Source organism: Sabethes cyaneus, chromosome 2, assembly GCF_943734655.1.
Source record: "Sabethes cyaneus chromosome 2, idSabCyanKW18_F2, whole genome shotgun sequence".
In the NCBI taxonomy this organism is placed as follows: domain Eukaryota; kingdom Metazoa; phylum Arthropoda; class Insecta; order Diptera; family Culicidae; genus Sabethes; species Sabethes cyaneus.
In genome coordinates this window covers 55,154,084-55,168,655 of record NC_071354.1, presented here as the reverse complement: position 1 = coordinate 55,168,655, position 14,572 = coordinate 55,154,084, and the positions used below count along the sequence as shown (strand labels likewise).

Here is a 14,572-nt window from a genome sequence, read left to right as displayed (position 1 = left end):
CTTGAATAAACTTTTACTTTTGACCGGTTCCATGTGCCAACAGCAATAGGTTAATGACCAAATTTGAAGCTCTCTGATTTATTTTTGAAACTTTACAATTAAGGGCTTTAATAGGGGGAAACATGCAACTTCCACAGGTATCGGCAGCATTTCACGCAAGCATCCTTTCTATAAAAGGTATGTTTATTTTCATGGAAATTGTGTGTGAAAGATCGGTTCTCAAAAACTAAGGAATACTCTAAAATGATGGGTAAGGATGAGTTGTAGAAGAATAGTTTTTCAACCGAATAAGAAAGATATTTTCAAGTGCTCTAACAAACTGTATGGAACAGATTCGAATCAGGTTTGCAAAAAAACACACATTTTTGAAAAAGTCATTTTATTAGAAGATTGTTTTTTTTCTCTTATTTTCCACAATTTTAAATAATTTTTCATTTTGTTTAAACAAATACACAAAAAATGTTATATGCACTACAGTGATCGGTAAATGCAATCTTGTTTTTCGCCCTTTTTCTCCTCGGCTTTTGGCTGTCGATTCTTCAACGAGCGCTGAAAAATGACCGACAAACGCCTCGCGCGTGTGTGTGTGAGGAGTAACAAAACTTTTGTTTTTCCTTTAACCTTGTATACCTTAAGCTATCACGATGTTTTTAACTGAACGTCGATTCCTCTGTTTTTCGATACTTTTTCCTCTAATGATTTAGATTTTGATATTTTGAGTCCCTAAATGTCGTGTAGTTTTTTTCTTTTTTTTTTTCTTTTGCTTTTTGTTGTCGTCTTTTGCTGCCGGTGCCTCCGTCCACCAAGGCAAAATTAGCAGTAACAACTCTGTTAATTAATTTTTAATTAATTAATTTTGATGTTTGCTAGCCTAAAGTTGTACAAGTTATCTGAAATGTATAGTTAAAGAAATAGCTGCTGAAACGGAAAGGTTTGCTGCATGGTAGCTGCCAAACAACACAACGATTTTGAGTCGAATTGCCCAACACGAACGGAATAAAATAATGATAAGTAGATTTAGTCTCATAAGTGTACGTGAGTGTGTATGTGGAGCATGACTTAGGACTAACTTATGCTACTATACAAGAGTAAAAAAAGAGCAAGTAGTGTTCTCATTTGTATGATTTTGTTTTGTGTTTAAGTAGAGCACCATAGAATTAATAGAGTTTTGTTAAAGTTTGATTTAATGTACGGATCTCGAAAATGAAAGGTTAAAATACATCACGTAGCGGTCGAGTAATGTAAAAGTATAGGATCCTGTGTTTGTGTGTTTTCTCAAAAACTTCTTCTGGATTTTGCTCATCGAAAAAAAATAGAGCCATATGTAGAGAAAGTTCACGAAAACTATTAGACGAATACTGGTAAGGACCTATCGAGTATAATGAACAATAATCTAACATGATTAATATGGATTCCTTCCTCGCGCTCGGGTGGAAAACTTAGTTTCTCGTTATCTTCGTAAATACAACTGAAATCTGTCGTGTAGAGTGCTGATATTTTGTTTGGGTTAATATAAAATAGTTGTGTTTTTCTCTTTCTTCTCCGCCTTCAATTGTATCAGTCAATGATTGTATTCTCCGTTCGAACAGTGTCGCAGCGTGATAAAAAATCTTATTCTATAGACTTTTCAAACGTCAAAGAAAACGTTGGATCTACGGGTTCATCCTTGTTAATATTATTTTTTTTATTGTTTTACAATGGTTTGTAACGGATGTTACAAAGTGGTTTTCTGCTCTCTATACTTGCTAGTGTTTTTTTTTATTTTAGTTTTCATATGCAGCTGCAATGACAGTATGGTTACTAAATGTTCGTGATCGTTAATCTCAAAGTTGTTCGTCTTGAATATGTTAGCGTGATTTCAGCACGATTTGTTTCTATAGAACGGTTTACATGCTTTCGCTATGTAATTAATTATTCTACTTATTCTAAAACGATTCATTCGATTTCGCAATTTATGTCGTCTAGCATTTGTCCAGTTGTGGCAATAAAGGAAAGAACAAAAATTGCTTACTTCACATAAATCTCCCACGGTTAGTTAGCTACCAGAACGTGACAGCTGACAGTTTTGATTTTGTGGTATTACGTATTACTTGATAACATATAAAATAATCGATGGCAAAACTATACGCTAGAGAGTGTTGTTTGTGTAAATTAACATGGATACAAATTTCCTACGACATGAAGTAGCTATTACAAAAGATTGACAGTAAAATAAATAAAATAAGTTACCCTAGAAAACAGTATCAAAATGGAACTAATGCTAGAGTTAGTCTTGGCGCTTAGCACTAATCGATAGTTGCCGTCGAGCTGCTGTCAGACTTCGGTTTGCTGCACGATATTGGCCCATTTGACCTTGCTTTGACGGGGCCGCGATTGACCTCCCGAGGACAGCGAGGAATTTGATTGATGCTGCGATTGCTGCTGCTGCTGATGCTGCTGCTGATGTTGCTGTGGCGAATGGTGTTGATGGTGATGATGATGGTGATGTTGGTGCGGATGCTGCTCCGGCTGTTGCTGCTGCTGCTGTGGAAGATCCTGTTCGAACTCCGAGTCATCGATTTCGCAGAGATGTGTCGAGAGATCGCTATTCGAATGGTTGGAGCTATTCAGATTATGTGGGTGGCTGAGCAGGGAACTTCCTTCGCCTGTGAATCAATAAGAAACGTGTGGTTAATTGTTTGATATTTTGATTTCGGTATTCTGAAGCTTACCGCCACTATGTAGAACTAAATCGATATCACTGGGGGCGCGCCGATTGCGCCGTTTCTGCGGGAAACCGTACGCCTGGATGTCTTCGTCGTCGGACTCGACCAGCTGATGGGGACCGACTTCCAGTCCGTTCAGGGGCTTTCGACTGCCGCCAGTCAGCGGAGCACTTTCGCCCTCCGTCTCGCTCTGGATGTTGTACTTGGGCAAGTAGCTATTCGGGTGTCGTAGATAACTATCAGCTGGGAAGAAAAAAGGAAATCGTAAATTAGTTAAGTGACGGATGCGCAGTGACCAGACTGTTTTTGAGTTTTTTGGAACGTCTATCATGTTTAGATTATGGCTGGTAACCAACCCCAGTGGAAGCCAAGGTTTTATACTGACAGGTAAGGAGGGTTCTTTCGAGCTTCGTTGGTCCTCTTCTGACGCCGGGGGTTGGTGTTGCAAGCTTTACAAGCCACCACCGCGAAAAACACCAAAGAACTGAACGAAGAACAAGGATTTTGGCCTGGAACAATCGGAATAGACCTACGAGATCTCTCAACTTCCAAGGGAGTACTCGAGTGCCCTCCAACATACTGAAGAGCCGTAAGTTAAGTTCGATATCGTAGCGTTGCAGGAGGTGTGCTGGAAGAGTTCAACGGTACGTACTTTATGAGTTGGACATACTATCTAGTAGAGCTTTGGCAACGCACACGAGATGAGTACAGCTTTCATAGTGATGAGTGCGTTGCGGAAACGAATGCTTGGGTGGTGGGGATCATTCTTAAATCGACAGTTTGAGAATCAATGGCTGGTTCTTCAACATAAGCATCATCAACGTGCAGAGACCTCTATTCAGAAGTACCGATGTCGACAAGGATAAGTTCTATGCGTAGTTGGAGAGCGAATACGACCTGATAACAAGATCCTCATCGAGGATTTCAATGCTCAGATCGGCTAGGAGGAGGAACTCAAACCGGTGACTGGAGGGTTGAGCGCACACCAGCTGACCAATAACATGGGCCTAATACTTATCGACTTTGCCGCTTCCGAGAATATGGCCATACGTAGTACCTTCTTCCAGCACAGACTCCTTCAGAAGTATACCTGGAGGTCACAAAATCAGACAAAATCACAGATCGACCACGTTTTGAATGACTGTCGGCACTTCTGAGTCATTATCGACGCGAGATAACTCCTATTGAAGCGCTAACGTTGACACGGACCCGGATGCCCCCAAACTCTCCGAATGAACAACATTCGGTACCGCCGCCAGCTTCGAATAGATCGTGCGCGGCTGAAGCAGCCAGAAATCGTCGGAAACTACGCGCACTCGCACGAAGCTACGCTGCCGGAAAAGGACGTGCTGGACCAAGTCCCTCCTGAAGACTGTTGGAACACTCAAAACAGCCATCAGCAGTGTAGCGGAGAGCTCCATCGGTCATGTGGCATAAAGACAGCGGAACGATTGGTCTGACGATGAACCAAACCAAATCTTCCGGTAGAAAAATCGCTACCTGGAAGATCAGGAGTATGCAGAGTTGGAGCGGCTGCATCGTTCTCAGGAAACGCGAAAGCTCTACTAGAAACTGAACGGATCCCGCAAAGGCTTTGTGCCGCGAGTCGAAATGTGTCGGAATAAGAATGGCAGTATTCTGACGGCCGAATATGAGGTGACCAATAGGTGAAAGCAGCACTTCGACGAACACCTGATTGGCACCCAGGCGGAGCACCATAGTGGCGGGGAAAGCAATTCCGACGGTGCAACAAACGGCGAAGAGATTCCAGCTCCAACGATAGGCGAAGTTAAGGAGGCCATCATGCAGCTAAAGAACAATAAGTCAGCTGGGAAAGATGGCATCGGCGCGGAGCTTAGTAAAATGGGACCAGAAAAGCTGGCCGTTTGTATGCACCGACTAATTGTTAGAATTTGGGATACGGAACAGCTACCGGAAGAGTGGAAAGATGAGGTTATCTGCTCGATCTATTAAAAGGGCGAGAAGTAGTACTGTGAGAAGTAACGAGCGATCACCGTTCTCAATGCCGCCTATAAAGTGCTATCCCAAATAATTTTCCGTCGCGACTATCACCAATTGCGAACAGGTTTGTGGAAACTGTTCAAGCCGGCTTCGTCGAAGGTCGGTCTACAACGGATCAAATATTTACACTGCGGCAGATCCTCCAAAAGGGCTACGCACCACAGAGTTCCCAGAGTTCCCACGCACCATTTGTTCGTTGAATTTAAAGCCGCATATGATACCATCGACCGGAAAGAGCTATGGAAAATAATAGACGAGAACAGCTTCTTTCATCAAACTTATTCGATCCACGTTCGCATTTCCGGTGGATTGTCAAGATCAATCGAATCACACAGAGGGCTTTGACTGGCTGATGGTTTCTCATGCCTGCTGTTCAACATAGCGCTACAAGGTGTTATGAACACCTAAACCGGCAAGGAAGCGAGCGAAGAAGGGCGATGCTCTTATCCTGAAAACCGACGGGTCGAAATACTCGGAGGTTCTGAAGGCGCCCTACTTAAGGATTTGGGCGCGGACGTGCGGAGCATCTGCCGCTCACGCACGGACGATATGATCCTCGAGTTAAAGAAGGACGCCACCAAAAAGAGTTCCGCATACAAGTCCATAGCGGAAGGAGTGCTCGAGGACGGACTGCAGGTACGTGCTCTCACACCAGAAATGACTCTCCAGCTTAAGAACCTAGATGAGATCACCGAAGTGCGCGAGGTCGTACAAGCTCTCAAAGAGTAAAGTGAAATGGTGGTGGCAACTGAGGCGGTTCGCCTACACAAGGGTCCGGCCGGGACCTAGGTAGCCACCATACGGCTTCCGCTGACTGACGGAAACGAAGCCCTGAAAGCTGCTAGGCTAAAAGTGGAGTGGACGGTATGCCCACTTAGCCTGCTCAAGCAGTCGGAAGCTTGCTTCCGGTGCTTCGAGCACGGACATAAAGCCTGGAACTGCAAGGGGCCGGATAGGAACCAGTTGTGCAGGAGATATGGTAGTGCTGGCCATAAAACAAGGGACTGCGCGGAGCCTCCCAAGTGCCTGATCTGTACCGGTAAACGGGACGCAAAGCATGTAACGGGAGGTCCAGTGCCGGCGACTAAGCAACGTTCATAGTGCAAGTGACACAACTCAACCTGAACCACTGCAGCACGGCTCGGCAGCTGTTACACCAAGCAGTTTCTGAGTCAGCAATGGATGTTGCCATAATCTCGGATACATATCGTGTCCCTGCCGGAAACGGCAACTGGTTCTCGGATAGTTCTGGGACGGCGGCTATATGAACGACAAGCAGGTTCCCGGTTCAGGAGGTTGTATCAACTGCAGACGAGGGATTTGCGGTTGCCAATGTAGGTGGAGTGTTCTACTGTAGTTGTCATGCTCCGCCGAGTTGGTCTATCGAGCAGTTTACGCGGAAGGTAGACCGAGTAACAGTTGTGCTGACTGGTTTAAGGCCGGTGGTTGTGGCGGGCGACTTTAACGCTTGGGCGGTAGAGTGGGGAAGTCGTCGCACGACCCATAGGGGTTGAATTCTGCTTGAAGCTCTGGCAAAGCTCAACGTAGATCTGGCCAACGTCGGCAACACAAGTACCTTCACTAAGAACGGTGCGGAGTCTATCATAGACGTGACATTCGGAAGTCCTGTTCTGATAGGAGACTGGGGGTAGGCAATGGCTACACTCACAGTGACCATCAGGCGGTCCGCTATGGTGTCGGTCAGATAACGAGGCGGCAGGCGGCGAGTAGAGCCGACACTCCAACCACTCGTGGATGGAAGACATCATACTTCGATAACACACTTGAATTTAAATAAGAATCGACAACAGTTTTAAAACAAATCGAATTGCTGACCTTTCGTTTACTCATACTTAGTTAGGACCTGATTAAGACTGAAACAGCGCAAGAAACGAGCTAAAATGTAATATGTTTGTGAAATATTTCAAAGTGACGCCTATGCGTTGCATGGTTTTTGTACTACCAACAGAAAAGCATTGACAGGATTTTTTTTCTATTTCCCTGAAGTTATACATATACAAGCAAGATAATGACAGACATTTTTCGCAAGATAAAATGGCTAAAGTATATTTCGGTAATTCATCAATCACTCAGAGCAACATTGTAGCCTTCAAATAACCCAAACTAAAGTGCGAATTTATAATTTAAATGCAACTGTTTTCTGAATATTTTTCTGAAAAACATGTTGCAAGCGTTACTTGGGAAGTTCGGGCATGCGGAGTCCCCTGCGTGTCCCGAATACGTGGATGTTGAAGAAACTGCTGAACATGTTTTCTTTATACACCCTCGTTTCGTGGGCGCGAGAAGCAACATGCAGGTAGTAAGCGGACAGGACACTATTCGGACAACTTAGTCCAAAGGATGTGTTCTAGCTCGGACGTCTGGGGAGCGGTCAATGCGGCTGCTACCCAGATTGTACTTGAGCTACAAAACCGCTGGAGAGCCAATCAACGGCGAGTAAATAGCTTAACTACCATAGTCCAGTAGTTATCTAAGAGGGTGCGTTAAGCACAATAGCCCCTCCCAGAAGTAATAATAAGGTGCTGCCAGGGGGATTAAGGCTGGAGACTCGAGTAGGGTTTTAGTGGGTCTGGGTCCTCACGCCCCATCAGGGGGGTCGAGATATCAAACCCCACTCCCTGAGTTGTCTTCTCAGGTGTCTGATAGTACCGTATCTTCTAAGATGCTGAGCAGATTTCCCTACTCGTTAAAAAAACGGGTGTTGTGTACCGAGCAGACATCAACGGACGAGGCACGATCTTTAACAAATCTAGCAAATTCAAAGAACGAATTCGTCTACCTTGGCATACTGGTGTCGGTGAACAATGACATCAACCATGAGACTTGGAGGCGTAATATCGTCGGAAGTCATATTTACCATGAACTTAACAAACAATAAGTTCTGGAGAGTGCATGTTACAAGCAGCGCCGTAGCGTGCGGTTGGGGAGACTGGACCCTGCCAAGGGCGCTCGCTCTAAGGGTGCCAAAAAGCGCCTGTATTTCAGTGAAGCATTAGCAATAACACATGCACTAAAAATGGACTGATTTGAGCTATTTTTCATGCCTCGTTATCAGTTGATTTGCATGCCATGGCGAAGACAGTCAAAGAACTGCGCTCGATGCTTTGTTTGTACTGCCAGCTCCACCCCGTAGCAAACAAGTTGGACATGGTGAAGCTCTTCGTATCCGCTGAATAGAGCCAATCTGAAATGTACAACATCCTCTCCCGCGAGAAAAGCGAAAGCGTTGAACCACAGAACAGAAGTGGAAGTAGAAATCCAAACATGTACATGCTACTTTCTACAGATACTAGCGAACCTGGCGGTAGCGTAGCGAGCCACTTTTGTCCACGAAAACACACGAACGCATACGAATGCACACGAAAGCATGTGAAAGCTGATACGCGATTGGCAGCGAGCGTTCTCCTTATATTGCTGTTATTTGCTTCTATGCGAAAACCTTCCCAAAGAAAAATAAAAACAAAAAAGACTCTGTTACCAGTTTTGATCGCCGAATCGTTCGGACTTCCACTTCTGTTCTGTGGTTGAACGATAGCCTGAATCCGGCCACGCGACGGTGTTGAGCGACCGTTGGCTTTCTCTGAGTAGCAGGAAATCGCTCAAAGGAATTGAAGAGTGGTAGCCAACTTCCGAATGAATTGGAGGAATTATATTCATCAAGCCATGTTGTTTATATATCAGATGGCAATCGATCACTTATACGTGTCGATCACTTATACCGACCAGTGTCATAATCATCTGACTAACAGTCTACTAAGTAAACTACCAGTTTGTAAAATTTTATAAGAAATTAAGCAGATATCAATAAACCAAAATAGTCAAAAAACCCACGGAATCGAACGGACAACGTAATGCCATTGACAACCAAGAAGAACATTCAGTTACTTACGTGTATTAACTTTTAAAGGCACTATACCGTCAGCAGCAAAAGAAAACAAATACCAAACATTCAATCCAAAGAGTTCACTCACTATGATTCGAGTGCATCACTTGAACTTACCTGTATTGAATCTGTAATCCTCGCTACCGCTATCGAGAGGATTCAGACATGGAATGGAAGTGTTCTGCTCGAAGCCCAACGATAGCGGCTGCTCGCTCTGGTCACACTCGGAGTCATCCACAAACTCCGACTCGTTGTCCTCGTTCAGCGTTTCGATGTCCCGCACTGGGTCGACTGGTCCAAGGACTATCGAGAAAGGTAATTAATATTAATAAACTAGCCTTCTGATAGAGTCGAAACAATCGTCGATACTTACTTGGAGGTAGAAGTGTGTTCTTCGGGTGCGACTCGTTGCTTTCGTTGCTGTGGAAGCTGGACGAGTCGGGCACTTCGCTGCCGGGTACCTCGGTTATGTTTGGCAGCGGGTGGTGTCCCCGCCCAACCCAGTCCGAGCAGTCCCAGTGATAGGCACCGTGCGACAGACCCGGCGAATCTTCGAACCCTGAATGTTGCGGTTGTTGCAGAAGCGTTGGCGAGTGGGGCATATTGAGCAAGCGACCGGGCAGTACACCGGTTTGCTGTTGCTTCAACGATGCGGATCGGTGGGAGTCCAACGAAGAAATCGGACTTATTCGCTTCAGATCGTTGTTGATCTTGGTGTCGGTGAAGGTTTGCATCTGGATTTGGTCGTTCCATTTTTGTTTTAGTAGAGCCTCGCTATCGCCGGAAGAGTTTCCGCTGTTGATATTAACCATCTGCTGGGTGGGTCGCACTGACGCTTTCCGGTACTCTGGAGGCACATTTTCCAGTTCGTCACCCGCCGAACCGTAGCTTCGGAGTGTATCTAGATTATTGTACTGCAACATGGTGTTGCACGTGTACGCGTGGTCGTTGTTGCTGCTGGGGGTGTACGATACCGGTCGTTGCTGCATGTCTCGTTGAATGATCTCTAAATTGCTCATCTTTGATGAACGTTTGTACTGAGAATTGTCCGACACTGAGTTCAACACCATCGTTTTTGGATCGTTGTTGATCTTCTCATGTCGATGTCGTCTTCGTTTCTTCTTACACACGCAGATGACTCCCGCAACCACAATGCTCAATATTGCTAAGATTACGAATCCTGCCAGAGCAATCATCCAATGTTCTTGGGTAAACGCATTGAGCCCTGGGATTCGCAGTGGGAATGTATTCAAGGGGTCACCGCAGCTAGCCCCAGTCATCTCAGGAGGACAAACACACCGAAAACTGCCCGCTTCGTTAATACAGGTTGCACCGTTACCGCACGGTTGCTTTTCACACTCGTCGATATCAATTTCGCATGTTGTTCCGGTGTAGCCTCGGCACATGCACAAAGGTCCGTCATCTCCTTCCTCGCAGACTCCACCGTTTCGACAAGGGTTGGGGGTACAGAATCTTCCGTAATCGCATCGTTTTCCGGACATGCGTGCTGGACAATCGCACGTGTAATTGCCTGAACCCATTTTGTTACATTTGCCGCCATACAAGCAAGGTGAAGATGCGCAGGGATCCATGTCTTCCTTACAATAAAGTCCGGAAAATCTAGAATGACAGAGGCATTCAAAGTTTCCACCTCCAATATCGGTACAAGTTCCTCCGTTCCAACAGGGTTGTGTTCCACAAACTCCTAACGGAACCAGGATCGACGAAGCATCGCAGCTGAATTCAACATTGGCAAAGCGTCGCAAACTCGCTACTGAACTGGCTCCGTTCATATGAAGTGGAACAGGAATCTTGGATAGCTTGATATCATCCATGCATCCCATGTAACCGCGTTGAATATCTTCGAAGCCAAGCACGGTAGGATGTTGTTTCACTTCAGCCCCGAAATAGATGTCATCCGATTGTAGGTTCAGAACTCCATTGACGCCAGGAGCATTCCCGCTCGCTACGTGCTTGTTGTCCACGATGACGCGAGCACTGTTACCTTCACGCTCCAGCCGAACCTCGTGCCACAAGCCATCAGACACGAAAATACTCGTAACACTGACCATTCCTTCTCCCGAACCTAAATCGAACCGGTACTGAATAACTCCATTTACTATCTCCAGAATATTGTAATCCACTTTACCGGCGGAATACATAATATTGCCAGTCGGTTGCACGGTTCGAATCCGTAAACTCAACATTAGCTGATCTTCTAGGTTTTTCTTAGCGATCTCCTTCTCGATTCGATAGTGGGCGTAACTTTTGCCACTGAACGACACCGGATTCCGCGGAGTATAGCAAGTCTCATCGTTGCACTTACTGATGTCGCGATCGCACTTCGGCCCGGCAAATCCCTCCGGACAGGTGCAGTGGTAGCCCTGGTCCGACGAATCCGGCACGCAGTTTTTGTAGTTTGGACATGGGGATTTTGAACACTCGTTTACCGCATGCTGACATTTGTCGCCTCCGTAACCCTCCTTGCAGGCACACTCCATTTTATGGGTATGTTGTGCCGAAACAAAACTGGTCACATCCGTCGAGATGGGGTTGACGATCTTCGCATCCAGAACCAACTTGTCTTCGCATTCGCCATGGATGCAGAAGTTCGGTAGACACTTTGATTTAACGACTTCATCGATTTGCAGTTTTGTGGCATCTTCAATTTCTTCCAGATTATCTTCGATTGCTTTACGGATTTCATATGATGAATAGAACCCTGACTGTCCTTTACGCACAGTGAAGAGGACATCTAGATCGTGTATTGTTCCTCGACGGAACCGTGGGTTAGCTAGATTTTCGGTTACATTTTGAAGACCGGATTCCCGTGTAAGGCGATGATGGTGGATGAAGTTAATATCGTCGGATGATTTCTGCACGGAAATAATGACAATGTCCTTGATTTTACATCCCATGGAGTTTCTCACGGAACGGATAAAACCTTTGCGGTGACTCAGTATGAATGATTCCGGACTTACTTTCGTGAAGCGTATCACGATTGAATTGGCCAGCATTTCGTCGGTTACCAACTCTACCGCCACTTTGACAATGGTGTAGGAGGAAAACTTCCCATCCGTTACGGTAACATTCACTCGATAATCGCCAACATCCAAGCGGGGGAAAGCGTGCAGAACTCCATCGTTGCGTGATATGTTAAATAGATTGGTTGGAGAATACAGCACCCCCGCCGTGGGAGCCAATCCGAAAGATAGTGTGTCATACTGATCTTGGTCGGTAGCGAATACCTTACCGATTACACCTCCTGGGTACTCGTCCAGGAAGGAGTTTATTGAAATGTCCAATGGAGTAATCACCGGCGGATACTGCGACTCTTCTATAACCTTCACTGAAACCCAAGTGTCCGAGTAGAGAGGTGGCGTTCCATTGTCAAACACACGGATTTGTAGTTGGTACGAATCCTTGAGCTTACTATTGAATCGCGAGGCAGTCCGCAGTATGCCATCCTGTTCGATACGGAACGCTCCTCCTTCGTTGCCAGTTCGAAAATCAAATGTATAGGGAGCTGCGTTGGGAGCCGCATCCGCATCCGTAACCTCAAATTTAAGCAACGTATAGCCAATTTGTTTATCTTCCTGGACAACCGCCGTGTAGTTCGACAGGGTAAACATCGGTGGATTATCGTTGGCGTCCGAAATTTCGACGTTCACTAAAACGTAAGCGGTCAGGGTCGGGATTCCATTGTCCCGTGCCTGAACATCGAGAACGTAGTTGGAAATCGACTCCCTATCCAGTGTTCCCGCCACGGAGATATATCCGGTGTCTTCTTCAATGGTGAACTGACCCATTCGATCGCCACGTTCAATCTTGTAGCTAACTCGTCCGTTCTCCTCGGAATCCATATCATTCGCGCGAACCTGAAGGATCTTGTCGCCCTTCTGGGCGTCTTCTCGAATTCGGGCCGTGTAGGAATTCTGCGTGAACTGGGGTGGGTTGTCGTTGCTGTCTGTAACGGAGATATTGACCGTTGCGAGGTTACTCAGCGGAGGAGTTCCTCCGTCGACGGCTTGGATTGTCAGGAAGTAGTCCTTAGCTCGTTCGTAATCCAGAGTATCGGCTAACGAAAGAATTCCCGTTTTGTTGTTCATTGCGAACTTACGATGTTCATTACCTCCGATGATCGAATAGAAGATTTCGGCGTTGATGCCGGTATCCTTGGAGGTTGCCAGTACTTTGAGAATCTCGGAACCAACGGAGTTGATTTCCGGAACGGATGCGAAATAATGTTTTGAAGTAAACTCGGGAGGATTGTCGTTGATATCCTGAACGTTGACTATTAGGAAGGCTGAGTTCGATAGTGTTGGAGTTCCCTGATCCGTAGCACGAACCGTCAGATTGTAGATTGCTTTCACCTCTCGATCCAGGGGCTTAGCGAGAGTTACGATACCACTGTCGGGCGCAATTCGGAAGTGATCTCGATAGGAATCGATAAAGGAATACTTGATCTTACGATTAATGCCAATGTCGGCATCTGTGGCGTGAATCTTCGTGACCAGCGTACCCACTTCGGCATCTTCCGGAAGAGTTACACTGTACGGATTCATGGAGAAATCCGGCGGGTTATCATTCAGGTCGGTGATAGTGATTTCGATCTGCGAAGAACACTCCCAGCCGGGATGATCGCGATCTTGTACGTGAGCCGTCAGGTGGAACTTGGATTGTGTCTCCCGATCTAGCTGTCGGGCCGTTTTCAGCTGACCGGAATCTTTGTCCAGGTTGAAATCTTCGGCACCATTACCCGTAAGGTAGAACCGAAGTCGACTGTTGGCCGGCTCATCGATGTCGTTGGCTTGGATCTGCAGAACCATAGAGCCTGGGTGAAGCCCTTCACTTAACTGCTCGCGATAGCGGTATTTCAAGCAGTAAGGAGGATTGTCGTTGGCGTCTAGTACCGTGATGAAGATGTTGGTTGTGGAAGTGTACTTTCCATCGGTTACTATGACACCGAGTTCGTAATGGGAGATGCTTTCGCGGTCCAGAGATTTGACAACGAAAACTTCGCCGGTGTTTTTGATTTGGAACTGTGATAGTGGATCACCGGCAATGATGTAGTATTCGATTGGTGTTTTTATATCAACGTCGTTATCTTTGGTGGCAATCTGGAGTACAACGGTACCGGGAAGTGCGTCTTCGCTCACGCTGGCTTTGTATTGTGCTTCTTTGAACGTCGGAGGACAATCGTTGTAGTCTTTCAAGCGAATAATCACCGTTGTGCGTGTGGAATGTTTTGGTTGACCATTATCTGTAGCGATTACTTGGAACTTATAGTCTTCGCGCTTTTCTTTGTCCAACGGAACGAGGGTTGTGATCCACCCAGTGTACGCATCAATATCGAAGATGTTAACAATCTCCCCAACATCCGGCGAAAGTGAATATCGAATATCTCCATTAGAGCCACTATCTGCATCGCGGGCTGTTAATTTCATGATTGAACTTCCTTTTTCGATGTTTTCTGCGAGGATAAAAGAGTATGGATTGCTTTCGAACATTGGTGTGTTATCGTTTTCATCCTGCACATGCAAAACGACCTCCGTTACTGCCGTCAGCGGCGGACTGGGGTCAGTTTCAGCGAGAATCGCTATTAGATGGACGTCCTTTGTTTCTCTGTCTAAGGTTTTCGCTAGTCGAAGCTCGCCGGAATTATTAATGGAAAACTGAGGCTCCTCTACTTCATCGGTGAGAATCCGATATTTGGCTGTGATGTTTCCGGAAAGTTTAAGCCTAGTGATAACCGTTCCCGGAAGGGAGCTTTCTGAGAGGAAGAGCAATTTTTCTTTCTTCTCAAATACCGGTGGATTATCAGCGGAACTCATGATGTAGATGTCGATTGGTACATCACTGTACAGCGAAGGTGCACCTCCATCGTTTGCGCGAATGAAGAACTGGAAGAGTTGATTTTCTGTGGATAAAAATATTAATC

General features: G+C 45.9%; 1 protein-coding gene across 1 annotated transcript in view; it reads right to left on the bottom strand.

Moving 5' to 3' along the window:
* Positions 1 to 447: 447 nt before the first annotated feature.
* The window catches only part of LOC128738251 (fat-like cadherin-related tumor suppressor homolog), a 589,652-nt gene continuing 575,527 nt past the window's right edge, over positions 448 to 14,572 (bottom strand). The window contains exons 18-21 of the mRNA XM_053833248.1: positions 9,005 to 14,551; positions 8,749 to 8,934; positions 2,712 to 2,948; positions 448 to 2,645 (exon numbers count right to left, since the gene is read on the bottom strand). Coding sequence (XP_053689223.1) covers positions 2,314 to 2,645; positions 2,712 to 2,948; positions 8,749 to 8,934; positions 9,005 to 14,551 — 6,302 coding nt within the window. The 3' untranslated portion in view covers positions 448 to 2,313. The remainder of the gene's footprint in view (positions 2,646 to 2,711; positions 2,949 to 8,748; positions 8,935 to 9,004; positions 14,552 to 14,572) is intronic.